The sequence below is a fragment of the Typopeltis vanoorti genome, chromosome 2, assembly GCF_054136105.1.
Source record: "Typopeltis vanoorti isolate ZY-2024b chromosome 2, IOZ_Tvanoo_1.0, whole genome shotgun sequence".
Taxonomy (NCBI): domain Eukaryota; kingdom Metazoa; phylum Arthropoda; class Arachnida; order Uropygi; family Thelyphonidae; genus Typopeltis; species Typopeltis vanoorti.
This window is the reverse complement of record NC_143550.1, coordinates 25,093,995-25,108,379: the sequence shown is the minus strand read 5'-3', so window position 1 is coordinate 25,108,379 and position 14,385 is coordinate 25,093,995. Positions and strand designations below refer to the sequence as shown.

The window sequence follows — 14,385 nt, the reverse complement described above, 5'->3', positions numbered from 1 at the left end:
AACCGAAGGCCCCCAAGGGGGCAGCGGCCCACAGTTTGTTTAGTTTCTGTCTAAACCCATACTGGTTCTTAGGGAAGTTTTTTTTTCTTAAAAAAAGTTAATCTATTTTTTACTAATTTCTTTAACATTTGGAGCAAACTGGGAGTTGGGAGATTGTCCTGTAGTTTTTACGATCATATTTGCATACTTTTTTATGTATTGGTATTACCATAGAATTATTAAATTCTTTCGGAAACACACCAGTCATCTGATAAATTGAAGATAGCCATCAAAGGAGCTGCCAGATATTTCTGGCACTCCTGCACAATGCTGACGTTAATACTACCGTGACCAGAGCAGAAGAGTTTTTATATTTTTGATTTCATTCTCAAAGTAGGAAAAAAGTACATTGGGTTCTCATTTCTTTTAAGTGTGCAATTTATTGGAGTTTTAGGGCTATTTACAAGTTTTTCATTGGCAGTTACAAAATAATTATTAAATCTGTTTTTCTAAGAAAATATCAACATTCTCATCTGTTTCCATTATTATACTACTAAAGTGTTTAATAGTTAAATATCTTCGAGCAAAACCCACTATTCTCCAGATCTGTTATAATTCTTAGTGATGGTATTTTTTTTAAATCTTCTAAATAGTATAGGCCAGTTTCATGCTCCTTTATCCATATTTCAGTTAGTTAAAATATCTATATTATTATCTACGTTATTTAATATTATTTCTAGATGTCCTATTTTATCTCTTATACTTCTAATATTTAAATGCAACAATTTTAGAGTAGGTTCATTATTCATCATCATCATATTCCTGTCATGTACCCTCAAGGAGTATACAGGATATGATAGTACTACATGAAAAATTTACATCGTTACTAACTTCCTATCTACAATTTTCCTCCAAATCAGTCTGTTACTTGTCAAGACTCCAATATTATCAGATCTTATATTTCTATCGTCTAAGGCACTTTGTACTGTATCAATCCACCTATTATCTTGGTCTTCCTTTGGGTTGTTTTCCTGCCAACCTGGCAGAGAACACTTGTTTTGCTAATCTTTCCTCTCCCATTCTATTTAAGTGACCATACCACCTGAGATTAGCTCTGCTAACACATTCCTAGATGCTGACAATGTCAAGTTCTTTCCTAATATCCACATTTTTAATATGATATTGCCATTGATGCCATCTGTTCACGCCTCTAATCTTTCTCAGGAATCTCATATCTGCGGTCTCTAGTCTTTGGTCAAGTGTTTTATTTCTGAACCAACTCTTAGATCCATAAGTTAAAACTGGTTTGAACACTGTCTTGTATACAGCTAATTTAGTGTTCTGACTAATTTCTCTCTTATTCCATATGAATTTATTCAATTGACTTCCCACCATACCAGCTTTGCTGATTCTGTTGTCTATTTCTATATTTAATTTACCATCTTCAGTAAAAATTGTGCCTAAGTAGCTGAAATGTTTTACTTGTTCCACAGGTTCTCCATTCACAACACAGTTGAAATTTTCAATGATTCTGCCTATTTTCATTGTCTTTGTCTTTTTATTGCTGACCTTCATACCATATCTATCACAACAGCTATTCAATTTAGTCAGAGAATCTTGCAGACTTGTAGCGGATTTATTTAGAAGTATAACATCATCCGCATAAAGCAAAGAGCTGACATTAACATCTCCAATTTTGATATCATGTTTAATACCACTTTCCTTCATAATGTGATCCATATAGATAATGAATAACAGAGGGGATAATGTACATCCTTGTCTCACGCCAGATTTAACTTTAAACCATCTTCTTGTACTTCCTTCAATTCTTACTGCTGACTTACAACTCAAATAAAGACTAAGTATTGCTTGATATAATGCCCCATTGACACCATACAACTGCAGCGTATTGAATAGCTTCTCTCTTGGCACCATATCATATGCCTTTTCCAAATCGACAAAACTTAAATACAGATCTTTGTTATATTCCCATGCTTTCTCGACTATTTGTCGTAAAGTGAAGATCTGATCCTGACAGCCTCTATTTGGCCTGAATCCATCTTGTTCTTCACCAAGCTTTTCTTCCACAATTCTTCTCAACTGTTTCTCAAGTATACTTGCATAGATCTTGCCAGGAACACTCAGTAGGGAAATACCTCTGTAATTCTCACATTCAGTTTTATTTCCCTTTTTATATATGGGTACTATTAGAGCTCTACTCCAATCATCGGGAATTCTTCCCTCTGTCCAGGCTTTCTGAACTATGCAGTGCAGCCACTGTAAGACTTTTATACCACCATACTTCAGCATTTCTGGTCGAATATCATCTACTCCTGCTGCCTTTCCACATTTCAAGCCTTTGATGGCTTTCTCTACTTCAAGTATGGATATGTATTCCTGAGTGCATGCCTGGTCAGTGTTTTTTACCACTATGCTGTCATCACTGCTTGTTTCATTTAGCAGTTTTTCAAAGTAATTACTCCATACTTCAAGGATATCTTTTTCTCCTGTTTTCATGTCGGCTTTATCATCTCTAACTCCTTTTACAGCACTCTTTCCTCCATTCCTAAGCTTCTTCAACAACCTCCAGAATATTTTGCCACCTTCTTGATATTTATTTTCTATATTCTTGCCAAAGTCCTCCCATGACTTTTGTTTAGCTAGTTTTACACACTGTTTAGCTGACTTATTTGCCAGGAACTTTTGATATGCTTTCTTCTTTTCCTTCACTGCCTCTTTAACTTCCTGTGTCCACCAGGGAGTTCTGATTTTTTTATCCTTGCACACAACCTCACCACATGCCTCTCTGGCAGAATCAATCAATGTTTTCTTCAGAGTTTGCCACTGAATCTCCAAGGTTTGATTCCTGTTCTCAAACTCTTTCATTTTCTTTTCAATAATCTTTCTGTATTTTAGTCTATAGTAGTTCACATCTGAGAGCTGCTCAACTTTTATTGGCTTTAAAACTTTCTTACATGTTATTCTTTTCAGTACGAAATTCAATTTTATCCTGCTCAAGACTAAATAGTGATCGCTTCCAATTTCAAATCCTCTGTACACTCTGGTGTCCTGCACCAGGGAGAAAACATCACTATCAACAATAACATAGTCAAGGAGACTTTTCTTATTCCTAGCCTCTTCTCTCCATGTGAATTTGTGCACATTTTTATGTTGGAACATGGTGTTAGTAATAACCAGTCCATGTCCTGAGCAGAAATCCAACAGGTATTTGCCATTATTATTAGCTTTGATCTTTTCTCCCACTTTTTCCAAAATATTTTTGTATGTCTCACAATCATTTCCTACTCTGCTATTTAGATCCCCAGCAAGGACAACTTTTCCTTTTTCATTGTGTCAGTTGCTTTTTCTAAAGCCTCAAAAAATTCCTCCACTTCTACCTTAGTAGAACCTTCTGTGGGACCATAGGCACAAATAAGTCTCATTGTCCAGTTCTCCATTCTCATATTTGCCCACATTACTCTACTCGAGACTGACTGCCATTCAAGAAGATTAGCCTCGTATTTTGTGTTGAATACTATGGCTACTCCTTCTTTTCCTTGATTGTCATTGCCTGAATATAACATTTTGTATTTATTGCTCAGAAAGATCTCACCAGTTTTGGTCTTTTTTGTTTCAGTCACCCCTATTATGTCGATCTGGTACTTACCTAATTCCTCAGCTAGCTCCCTTTCTTTGCCATTCAGGCTTCTTATGTTGATAGTACTGATCTTTAACTCTGTTGATGTTGAGTTGGGGTTTGTTTTCAGATTTGTTCCAGTAGCTGACTTTTCGCTGTTCGCCCTGGTTCCCTGGCGAAAACAACGGGGGCCTTGTTTAACCGGGCGACGCCTCAGCCGGTATGAAATTTTTCATGTTGTACCATCATTTTTATTTTGGTTTAACCAGTACAAATACAATTTGGTCGGCTAAATCCCAAATTGCCAGCCCATCCTCGTTCGTTCAGTCAAAGTAGATACCCAACAGGGTGCACCACGAGAAGGTGAGGATTGGACATTAGGTCAGAAGCCCTGGTCGGTTCTCCGTATTCCTTTAAAGGCTATGTGGAAGTCTCCTCTCAGTTATACAGCTTTGACCCTTAAGCACCCCTAGGTTCATTATTGAAATGTAAAAATCTTCCTAATTCTGTTGTATCATTGCAAATTATACAATTATCAAAAGCAGTTATACTAATATCCATATTCTGGTTATTCATCATAGAGTAATCAGGAATTCTTTGGTTATTTTAAAAGTTTTTGGAAGTCTTCACAATTTATCCTCCATATATGCGAAGTGTTATCTTTTCTCAAAGTTTACTGTCCTTGATCTAGAGGTGTTTATCCTGTTTATATATATATTTTTTGCCGAATACCAGTGACATCTTATACATAAGCACTGCGACACTACAGCATCCCCAAGGAAAAAACAAAAAAATTAAATTTTGTTTGTGTTTATAAATAATAACAATGCTTACAACATTATATAAATGCAGTGTAACATATTAAAGGTTACAGCTTATGTTTCGACATTGATTGAATAGTTAATAATTGGAATTGTTTGATTAATGCTTTAGATTATGAAACAAATACACTGCGATCTAATGCAGTCGGAATTATCACTTTCGGTCAGTTGCAGCTAGACTCACCGATATTCGTTTGCACTTGTCACTACACATAACAAATGAATCCGACACTGCTCAACGAGCAGTGTCGGATTCATTTGGATACAATTTTCACTACAGATAAATTGTATGCTTGCACGTATTATTTCTGTGAGATACAAAACTTTTATTATTGGTGTGTTTCATGGTGTGGGTGAAATATTTTTGGTAAATCTTCAAGTATATTTTGCCATCTTTAAAATTACCACTTATCTCTAGTACCAATTTTGTATTTTATATTCTTGTGTCCTTGTAGCCATATATCCTGCGTCTCCTTAGACCTGAATTTTACAATATGTTTTTGCTTTGTTTGTTTGTGCATTATGGAGTCTTTGTGGGCTGCTTCAATGTCCTTTTCATTAAAATCCATTTAAATTATATGTAAAATCTTTTGTATTATCTCATACACACTTTCTTTTGGCTCTTGAGGGACACCTACTATTTTCATATTTCTGTTTATGGCTTATTGACTGAGATCATCAACAATTTGATTAATTATTAAAGTTTATGCCATAACTGTAAATTGGAATTTTCGAGTTCTGTATTTTTAGATTTAAGTTCTTTTATTTCTTCTGTTAGCCGAACTATAGTGTATAGAAACTTGTCTATTTTGGCAGATGCCTATTCAGAACTTTTTTAGTTCACTTACCTCTTTTAAGTTGCAGGTCATGCTTGTTAGGTTAACCATGGCCTTAGTTGCACTGGTGTTGAGGTTGAGTGACTCATCTGCCTGCAAGCATTGGTCAGCACTGGAATGCATATTGCTTTGTTCCAAAGCAGTATGCATTCCAGTGCTGACCGCTGTGAGCTTGGTTGCTTCCTAAATTTGCGTGAAACATATTTCCAGTTCTGCTTTCTGTCTTTTAATAATTTTTTGTTCTTACTTTCACTCAGTCCTGCACAGTAAAAATTGATAGTTGTTACATTTAGTTTATACACTTTATAATTGTCTTGTTACAGCCGCTGCAAAGTATCAGGTATTTCTTTGCATATTTTACAGTGTATCGGCATTTCCTAAGATTAGCAGTAAGTTAATCCCCTATCTCTTTGTTCTACTTACTCACCTTGTATGTAGGTCAGAAGGTTATGGCAACTCTTGGCAGTCCGGTTTGGAGATTTTTTCATACACTGTTTGGATGCTATAAGGGGCACACAATTATCAGTTATATCATCTTGTATGGTAGTTGATAAAATACATGACAACTAAAATTAACATAAATTTGCAGTTAACCATTTTTAAAAAAAATTTTAAATTGAGAGCATTTCATAGCTGCTTACTGATACTATTATATTGATTTATTTCTATTAATGTCTTTTTTTTTTTTTTTTTTTTTTTTTTTTAACTGTTTTAGCTTGAAATGGGCTATTACTAGGTAGCGAATGGTATTTGTATCAGCTCCTGTTAAGTGTGGATATTTTTTATACTTGCCTTATACTTTTTCATGTATCAGGCTTGAAAAACTCATGTTAAATATTTAACGGAGTGAAACAGCACTGGGAAAAGATTTAAAAATAGCATTTAAATAATAAATGAGAATCTTCTTACTTTCTGCCATAGTCAAATAATGAAATAGCATTGTGTGTGTGTGCATGCGCATGCGTGCACATTACAAGTCTCATTTTGTACTCCCTGACAATGTCTCTGAAATGAAATATTGGAAGAATGAAATACTATTTGTGATCTTTTCCTAGTGCTCTTTCATTCTATTAAACTTAACATGAATGTCTTATGCTTATTGCACAGTCCACTTGGTTGTGTACTATTCCATCTGAGGGAGAAACAAGTTTGTTCATGGATATTTCTTCTGGGAAAGTATATGCTACTAAGTCCTCTAGAGGATACAGAGTTAATAGATCTAATCTCATACAGACTAGTGGGCCATTTGTTGGTGTGTACATCTTGTTTCTTTTCCCACTTTAGCATTGAAGTTACCCATAACTAATTTTATGCCATTCTCAAGTAAAGAATCATATATCCTTTCTAGTTCTCCACACAATTTATCTTTGACATAATCATTCTTATCTTCAGTTAGTGCATAATTGTTAACAATCACAACATCAAATACACCCAGAAATATAGATAAAAGTCAATCATGTGACTTGACCATCTAGTCATTTTGTATAGTTGACTGCTGAACATTGTAATTGATATTCATAAATAACACATTGAAGATACCTAGACTTAAACAAAGATTTTAGATCCTATATGCCAACTTGAAGTCAGTTCTAGATAAATTGTCATTGTCAGTTAGTAAACCTAGTTGCATGGTTTTTGTCTCATGGGTTTACTGTAGACAGTTCCTGTCAGGTTATCTCTCTCCAGAAGATAGGCTATTATGAATCTCCATATATTTGTCTTTAGCTGTTCTCATGCTCTATGCATGGTACGGGTCCAGCCAGCCCTTTGTTTTTGAAGTGTGTGTTAGTCAAACAGGAAAAAATTTTATCAAGAAGACCTATATGAGGAACAGTGTGTGTCAATGTCTTTCTTTTACTTGCCTTCAATTCTTCTCTCTAATAAATCTTTTTGAAGCCTTTTTTGTATTCTTTATTAGGTCATTTCTCTTCTGGATCTATAAGATTCTCAATCAGAGAAGAGTAGACCAAATGAAGCATTTAATCATTTTTAATCTAGTTTTTTGCTTATCTCTCTCTTGATGTAAGTATATTCTTCATTCTGTTAAAAACTGATTTTGCAATTTCTGTTCTCTTCCTAATCCTTTGTTTTGCATTTTCCATCCTTTGTTCTAAGGTATAATATTTGACTCGTTCTATTATTTGGTTTTCTACTCTGATTTTTAATTTTGGGGTATATTTTTCTCTGCTTGCTGTCATAACTTTTTTTTTTTTTTTTTTTTGAAATTTAAGGCCATGTTTTTACTCTGTATTTATTTGTTCAGAAGACAGGCTATTATGAATTATTATTATTATTAACTACCACAAAGCTTGCTCTCTTGCAGCACTTAATATGGCATCATCTGCATAATGAAGGTTATTTATATTTTCCCCTCCTATTTTTACTTCAAGTTCTTCTATACTTCTAAAATTTTCTTCACTGTAGAAATTGAATGGAAGAATAGAAAGTACACATTCCTTGCATAACACTTTTGTATCTGGAAAGCGTCTGACAGTTCACTGTTGGTTTTTGTTTGCTGTTTGGTTCCAATATATGTGATTATTAATATTTCTTTATTTAATGTTTCTATTAATTTCTTATGGTGAATACTATCAAATGCTTTATTATAATCTGTAAAACAAAGATAAACATCTTTCTACATTTCCAAGTTTAGAGTATTATTCTGATATTGAAGACACCTCTCTCTCTCTCGTTCCTGTTTCTCATAAATCCATTTTGGACATCCTTTATTTCATGTGCTGATTTTGATTGTATTCTTTCTGATATAATTTGAGGTAGTAATTTTATAACATGGCTCATTAGATGAGTAGTCAGTCATTACTCCCAACCTGGAAGACCAGGATGTCTAAGTCTGACATTACTCTTTGACCAGTTCTGCATGGAGATCCTACAGATAATTGTTACTGCTGGAATAGCACTCCTAGTCATTAAGACATACAAGCCCTTCCACCAAAAAAGGTGCACCATCACTGCACAAATAAAATGTGGAAGAGTTCCATAGTATTAAAAGTACATAATGTATTATGTAAACGCCTAAAAGTAGCAGCAATTTATCTTGCCAAAATCTTAGATAAATATCACCTGTTAAAATATACAGATAAGTGAACTAATCAGGGAGAATATATGATTAATTCTGAAGCAATACTAAACCACTGCTATAGTAGCTTGAGGATTCCTTTCTAATCATACATTGAAATGCAAGTGCTGTTGACATTATCATTAGTAAATTGAGCTTTATCACAGAATAAGATGTATCAGTAAATAATTAGCATTTCGATTTTTTTTTTTATGTTCACTCCCATTCACAAAAAGCTGGTAACCTTTACCATGGGTAAGTTAAGGATCCAATAATCTGGATATCTCTTTAGACCACACATAAATATTTTCAAGGATGGTAATCTTGACTCTCTGATGCAAATTGTCTGCCATCTATGGGTTCATATGAAACCCATGCCATTCTTGTCATGAGTTTCATATGAACCCACAGCTTCTTGATCAGATAGTTCAGTATTGTCACTTGAATAAGGATTAGATGATTTCTTTTCCCCTCTCTAGAGACCAATTTTTTTTTTTCCAGGTCTCCAATAATCATGCTAGTGATCTCACCAAAGGCACAAACAAACATGTATGCCACAATGTACTTCAATCCCATAGTCTAATATTTAAAGAGCAAAGATGTATCCACCTGGTGCCAAACAGGCTGAGTATTCAAGTCATTGGGAACAATCCCTAGGTATAGAGATTGAACAGTCTACATTTTCCCATCAGCAGCCTGCTCAAGTGAAAAAAAGAATGCTACAGAATTTCTTGCACTCTAGTATTTTTGGGAAAACATTCCTAAACTCATCCTGAAATACTTTGATTTGGAAAGTGTCACTAGTATTTAGCACCAACACTATGCAAAATCTATAAACATGCATGATATTGGCACATTTTCCAGCCTGGTTGGCTGAGTAGTTAGCATACCTACTCTCCAGCCAAAAAAGGCTGCGGGTTCGAATCCTGCCTTGGGCATGGATGTTTGTGATTGTCTATGAAAATACTTGTGGTGGGCAGTAGATAGTACTGGTGTAGATGATGCAGTTTGCTGTAGTTGGTGAATTGAGTAGTGGAGACAGAGTTGTAGTAGGTGCCCTCCCTCGATGAGTCTTTGGACTCCTTGAAGGTGTAACATATTAATAATAAAATATTTGCCATTAGAAAACAGGAAAAGGAGTGCATAGTGAATTCAGCACAGTACATCAATACATCATCTGCACACTGACAATTTACAGTGGCTGATTGCAGTAAGTCATTGCTTCAAGGCTGCACACAACATAGATAATATACTGATAACTATTCTAACAATCACTGCAGTCTTCAGTTAAACCTGAGTTTAACTGCATGTCACATCCATCAACCATTTCATCCTGGTCCACAGTTACAATGACTTTTTAGTAGAAAACTTCTGAGCATACTTTTCATAGCATCTAGTGCAATTATTTGCTCATATGGAACTAATTTTACCCACATAAAGAAATCACTAATCATTTCTTCCACTGCCTCAGACCTTAACTATTCTAACAATCACTGCAGTCTGTGAAATGAAAGCTGATATAATGCACATGACACAAACACATGGTTCTGTCCTCTTCTTAATAGTGCATATATTGCATCTTTTCATGCTTACCTGCTTAAAAAAAAAAAAAAAAAAAATCAATGATAAGTAATGAAACATCTGTATTCTATTCTTGATACCTGGAAAAAATTCCAGTTAGTGAAAATTTTCACTGAAATGCAGTCGTGACTGTTGTGCATTATGATTAAAAGCTGTATTAAAGTATTAATTAAATTAAGGGGATATTTGATCCCACATTGTTTTAAAACCAAATAAGAAACTCAAAAGATTGGAATCAGAGAGTTTCATGCCGAATATAGTATAAAAAACTATAAACTCTCTGATTCCAATCTTTGAGTTTCTTATTCGGTTTTAAAACAATGTGGGATCTAATATCCCCTTAATTTAATTAATGTTTATATTGCCAAAATGAAGCCTGTTGGCTCTTTATATTTAAGTATTAAAGTATTTTATTAATGAGTCTAGTCCAGAGAAGATTATCATTCAGTGACATATGTAACTTATCTGTTAGATATGAGGTTTAGTGAGTGTAGAGTTAAGAGAATCAGTTAAGATGCAATATGGTGTGAATTGTGGAATATACTGCTATGTTTCCATCTCGGTGTATTGGTATCATAGATGAATGTGTAGATTCAGTATGAAGAAAAAAAATTAATTACAAAGTGCTTCCTAAAATTTCTGGATTAGCTGAAAAATCAGTGTAGGCTTAACTCACACTGACATGACATTCAGTTATTCCATGCTTATCAGAAAGGGAGCATGTACTGCATGAAGGTATATGCATTTTACACTAGCATAATGTAGCTGGATGTATGGTTATGCAAACCAGGGCGATAAATTTGCATTTGTGGTATCATGGAGCAGGAAAAAATTATCAGATGCCACCATATCAGATATGGAATGGTAGTTTGTTGGTAGCTCACAGGCCATAGTGATTAATGTGTATGTAGAATAGCACCAAACAGGCAACTTCTTCCCATTGATGAAGCTAAAGAATCTTGGAAAGTGGTGCTCATTTGGTTCTAGAAGGGTTTTCATTTTTTTCACATAACTTTGAAGGTTAGTTTGTTTGTTTTTTTACTGAAAAGACTGCTATTTGAATAGTATCCTAACTCAATTATCATCCCTTATTATTCTAGATTTGGAGAAATGTGTTGTTTCTAATACAATACCGTGTGGTTTTGCTTCCGTTTATCACTAAGCAGAATGTGGCACAAAAGACACATTTTCAGATTTTACCTACTTGCTTCACTCACTACTTAATGCAAATTCTTGGTTCTTTCATATTCATTTCAAAAATGCAGAGCTATAACAGCAACACTTTACAGATTAACTTATAGTAGCAGCTGAGGAAACAAGTCAAACTGGGAGCTACACTGAGAACATTTTTTTTGGGTTGCACTTCATGTCATTTGTTTAATATGCAGTAAAACATCAATTATTCATGGTAATTGTGGTATGCTAGAGCCTGGATAATTGAAAAATGTGGTTAATCCACATTTTCATCATCATCAAATACCTGACCAACATGAAAATTTACTTCCTCCAAATCAATCTATTACCTGTCAAGGCTTTAACATTGTCAGATCTTATATTTCTATCTTCTAAGGCACTTTTTACTTATCAATCCACCTATATTCCTCTGTGTATTTTTTCTGCCAGCCTGGCAGAGAACACTTGTTTTGCTAATCTTTCCTCTCCCATTCTGTTTAAGTGACCATACCACCTGAGATTAGCTCTGCTAACATATTCCTGGATGCTAACAATTTCAAGTTCTTTCCTAATATCCTCGTTTTTAATGTGATATTGCCATTGATGCCATCTGTTCATGCCATAATCTTGTTGAAGAGTGGGTTAGAAGTGGTTTGATGAACACTCCTGCATACAGCTAATTTAGTGTTTTGACTAATTTCTCTGTTATTCCATATAAATTTATTCAGTTGACTTCCTACCATATCAGTTTTGTTGATCCTGTTGTCTATTTCCATATTTAATTTACCATCTTCACTAAAAATCATGCCTAAGTAGCTGAAATGTTTCACTTGTTCCACAGATTCTCCGTTCACAAAGTACAAAGAAATATTTTTATATATTTCTTTGTATTTTGACACCTGAAGAAGTTGGATTACCAACGAAACTAGTAGTGTCCTCATTAAACCTTATTTATTATCTTGGTGTTAAGTCATTTAAATTAAATTAATAAACATATATAAAATTATCAATCGCTGCCCAATCTGTTAACTTTTTATCTTTAGTCTGAGGTTCTTAAAAATAAAATGCAGCACTATTACAGTGGGCTGTCAGTATAGAGAATTTGCAAGGTTCATGGGAATAGTTTTAGAATATCATTGTGCTTATATGTTGTTGACTTTTCAGTATATAAGTTAAAACAAACATTCAATGAAGTTCTACACTTTATTTTTAGCTGACAGGCCAGCCTGTATTAATTGGTGGCACTATGGGAACTTGCAGCTATGTTCTAACTGGTACAGAAAAAGGAATGCAGGAAACATTTGGAACTACCTGTCATGGGGCAGGCCGTGCTTTATCAAGAGCCAAATCACGTCGGAATTTAGATTATCAAGATGTTTTAGAGAAGCTTGCTGAAATGGGAATCTCAATTCGTGTTGCATCCCCTAAACTAGTCATGGAAGAAGCACCAGAGTCTTATAAAAATGTCACTGATGTTGTCAATACCTGTCATGCCGCTGGTATAAGTAAAAAATGCATTAAGCTACGCCCAGTTGCTGTTATCAAAGGATAAAGATCTAGAAATGGGTGGAACTTATGTTGGTAACTAATTTAATTGTATTTCCACAATGTTGAATAAATGGCATCTCTAGAAATAATTAAATAAAAAATAAACCCTTTTGAATAAAGTGCTAAAATCTCATGTCTTTAGAGGTAATAAAATAAGCATATTTTGAAATGCAGTATTGCTATAACTCTTGCTATAAAAAATTTCTTTTGGCATGTCACTGATGCTGTGGTTCTTCAGTTGGAACTTTATTATAGCAAGTGATTTTATTATTCAGTCAACTTTTACTCTGGCAAAGACCTATAGAAAGTTTGTTATAGTGAATTTTCTTTAGAATAGCTTCCATTGGGACTTCTTTGGATATTTGTTATAGCAGGTTTTATGAATTAAATAATAGGCAAATGTAAATAAAATTATATACAATTTATAATATTTATATAATTCTTCCTCATTACAAGGTCATCATAAGGGAAATAAAAGATTTGTTAACAACATTCAAAACTGACAAGTCACACAAGCATTTGCTACTCGTGTGTCAACTAAGTAAACGAGAACATGAATTCAAAAGAAACAATAGTTAGTTTTTGTAATTCATTCTAAGGTAACATGAATCAATAAAAATAAATTTTGAACAGTTAATTGTGAGTACTATCTGAAATTTTGACGCATTCAGTCAGAACAGTTAAGATTGATAGTGTTAAAGTTTCACGCATTGAATTTATGTAAATCCATTTGAATGCATAATCTTGTTTTGATTCCAATGAATTGTGTAGATAGTATTATAGAATAGTGAGAAGTGCTCAATTTATCAGATTTTGAGAATTTGATGTTCCTTTCTAACGTTAGATATAATAATCACCTATTGAAGATAGAAGTAGTAATTGTAGAAAGTGTCTGAAATGGCTTTGAAGGTGGTACATAAATTTAGCTTGCAAAGAACTGAATTTATGAACCACCCTGCACTGCTCTGGTGTTTTTATCAAGTAGGGTATGGAGACTTGCCATTTAATTGTAGTCTGATCAGTGGGTGGTATTTATTGATAATTCTTTGAATCAAAACCTGGTTATGTTCATTAGTAGTTATGAAGTTTTTTTTTTGTTGTTGTTAATTCTTCCAATAAAAGGAAATGGTCAAAGATGGGAGCTTTGTTTAGGTTCTGATAATTCTCGGATTGATGTTGAGACAGGATGGATGTATCTGTTAGTAAAAGAAATTTTTGATAAATTGAATACTGTCTGTAGAGTTGGATTATTAATGAACTTCAGTATGAAGTACACTGTTTATTTTACATAGAAATTATAATTCAGGACTGGGCTGAATATGACCAAACTGCAAATATGTCATCTACAAATTGAGGAAAAATTATACTTAAGATTACTTTCCAGATGTTCCATGCAATATTCTACCAAGGATGGTGAGATGGAACTGCCCATTGCAGTACCAAGAAAATGTACAAAAAACTTTTCAAAATGCTAGTTATACGAGGGTGTGTGTGGAAAGTTCTGATAAACATCTAAAACAAAAATGATATTAAAGCAAGTGATATAACCACAAGAAAGAACATACTAGTAGCAGAGTTATGAAGGTAACTTGTTCTTATATCCTCATTCTTTCTTGTGATTGTATCAGTTACTTTAATATCATTTTTGTTCTAGGTGTTTATCAGAACTTTCCTGACCCCACCCCTGTATAGAATAAATAGAACATAGCAATACCCTTCGTTCTGTTATAGGTA

At 34.0% G+C, this 14,385-nt stretch overlaps 1 protein-coding gene across 1 annotated transcript in view; it reads left to right on the top strand.

The window, feature by feature from the left end:
* The window catches only part of RtcB (RtcB RNA ligase), a 129,107-nt gene extending 115,228 nt beyond the window's left edge, over nucleotides 1-13,879 (top strand). The window contains exon 11 of the mRNA XM_090404080.1: nucleotides 12,317-13,879. Within this exon, the coding sequence (XP_090260206.1) occupies nucleotides 12,317-12,655 (339 nt within the window). The 3' untranslated portion in view covers nucleotides 12,656-13,879. The remainder of the gene's footprint in view (nucleotides 1-12,316) is intronic.
* The last annotated feature ends 506 nt before the right edge of the window (nucleotides 13,880-14,385 follow it).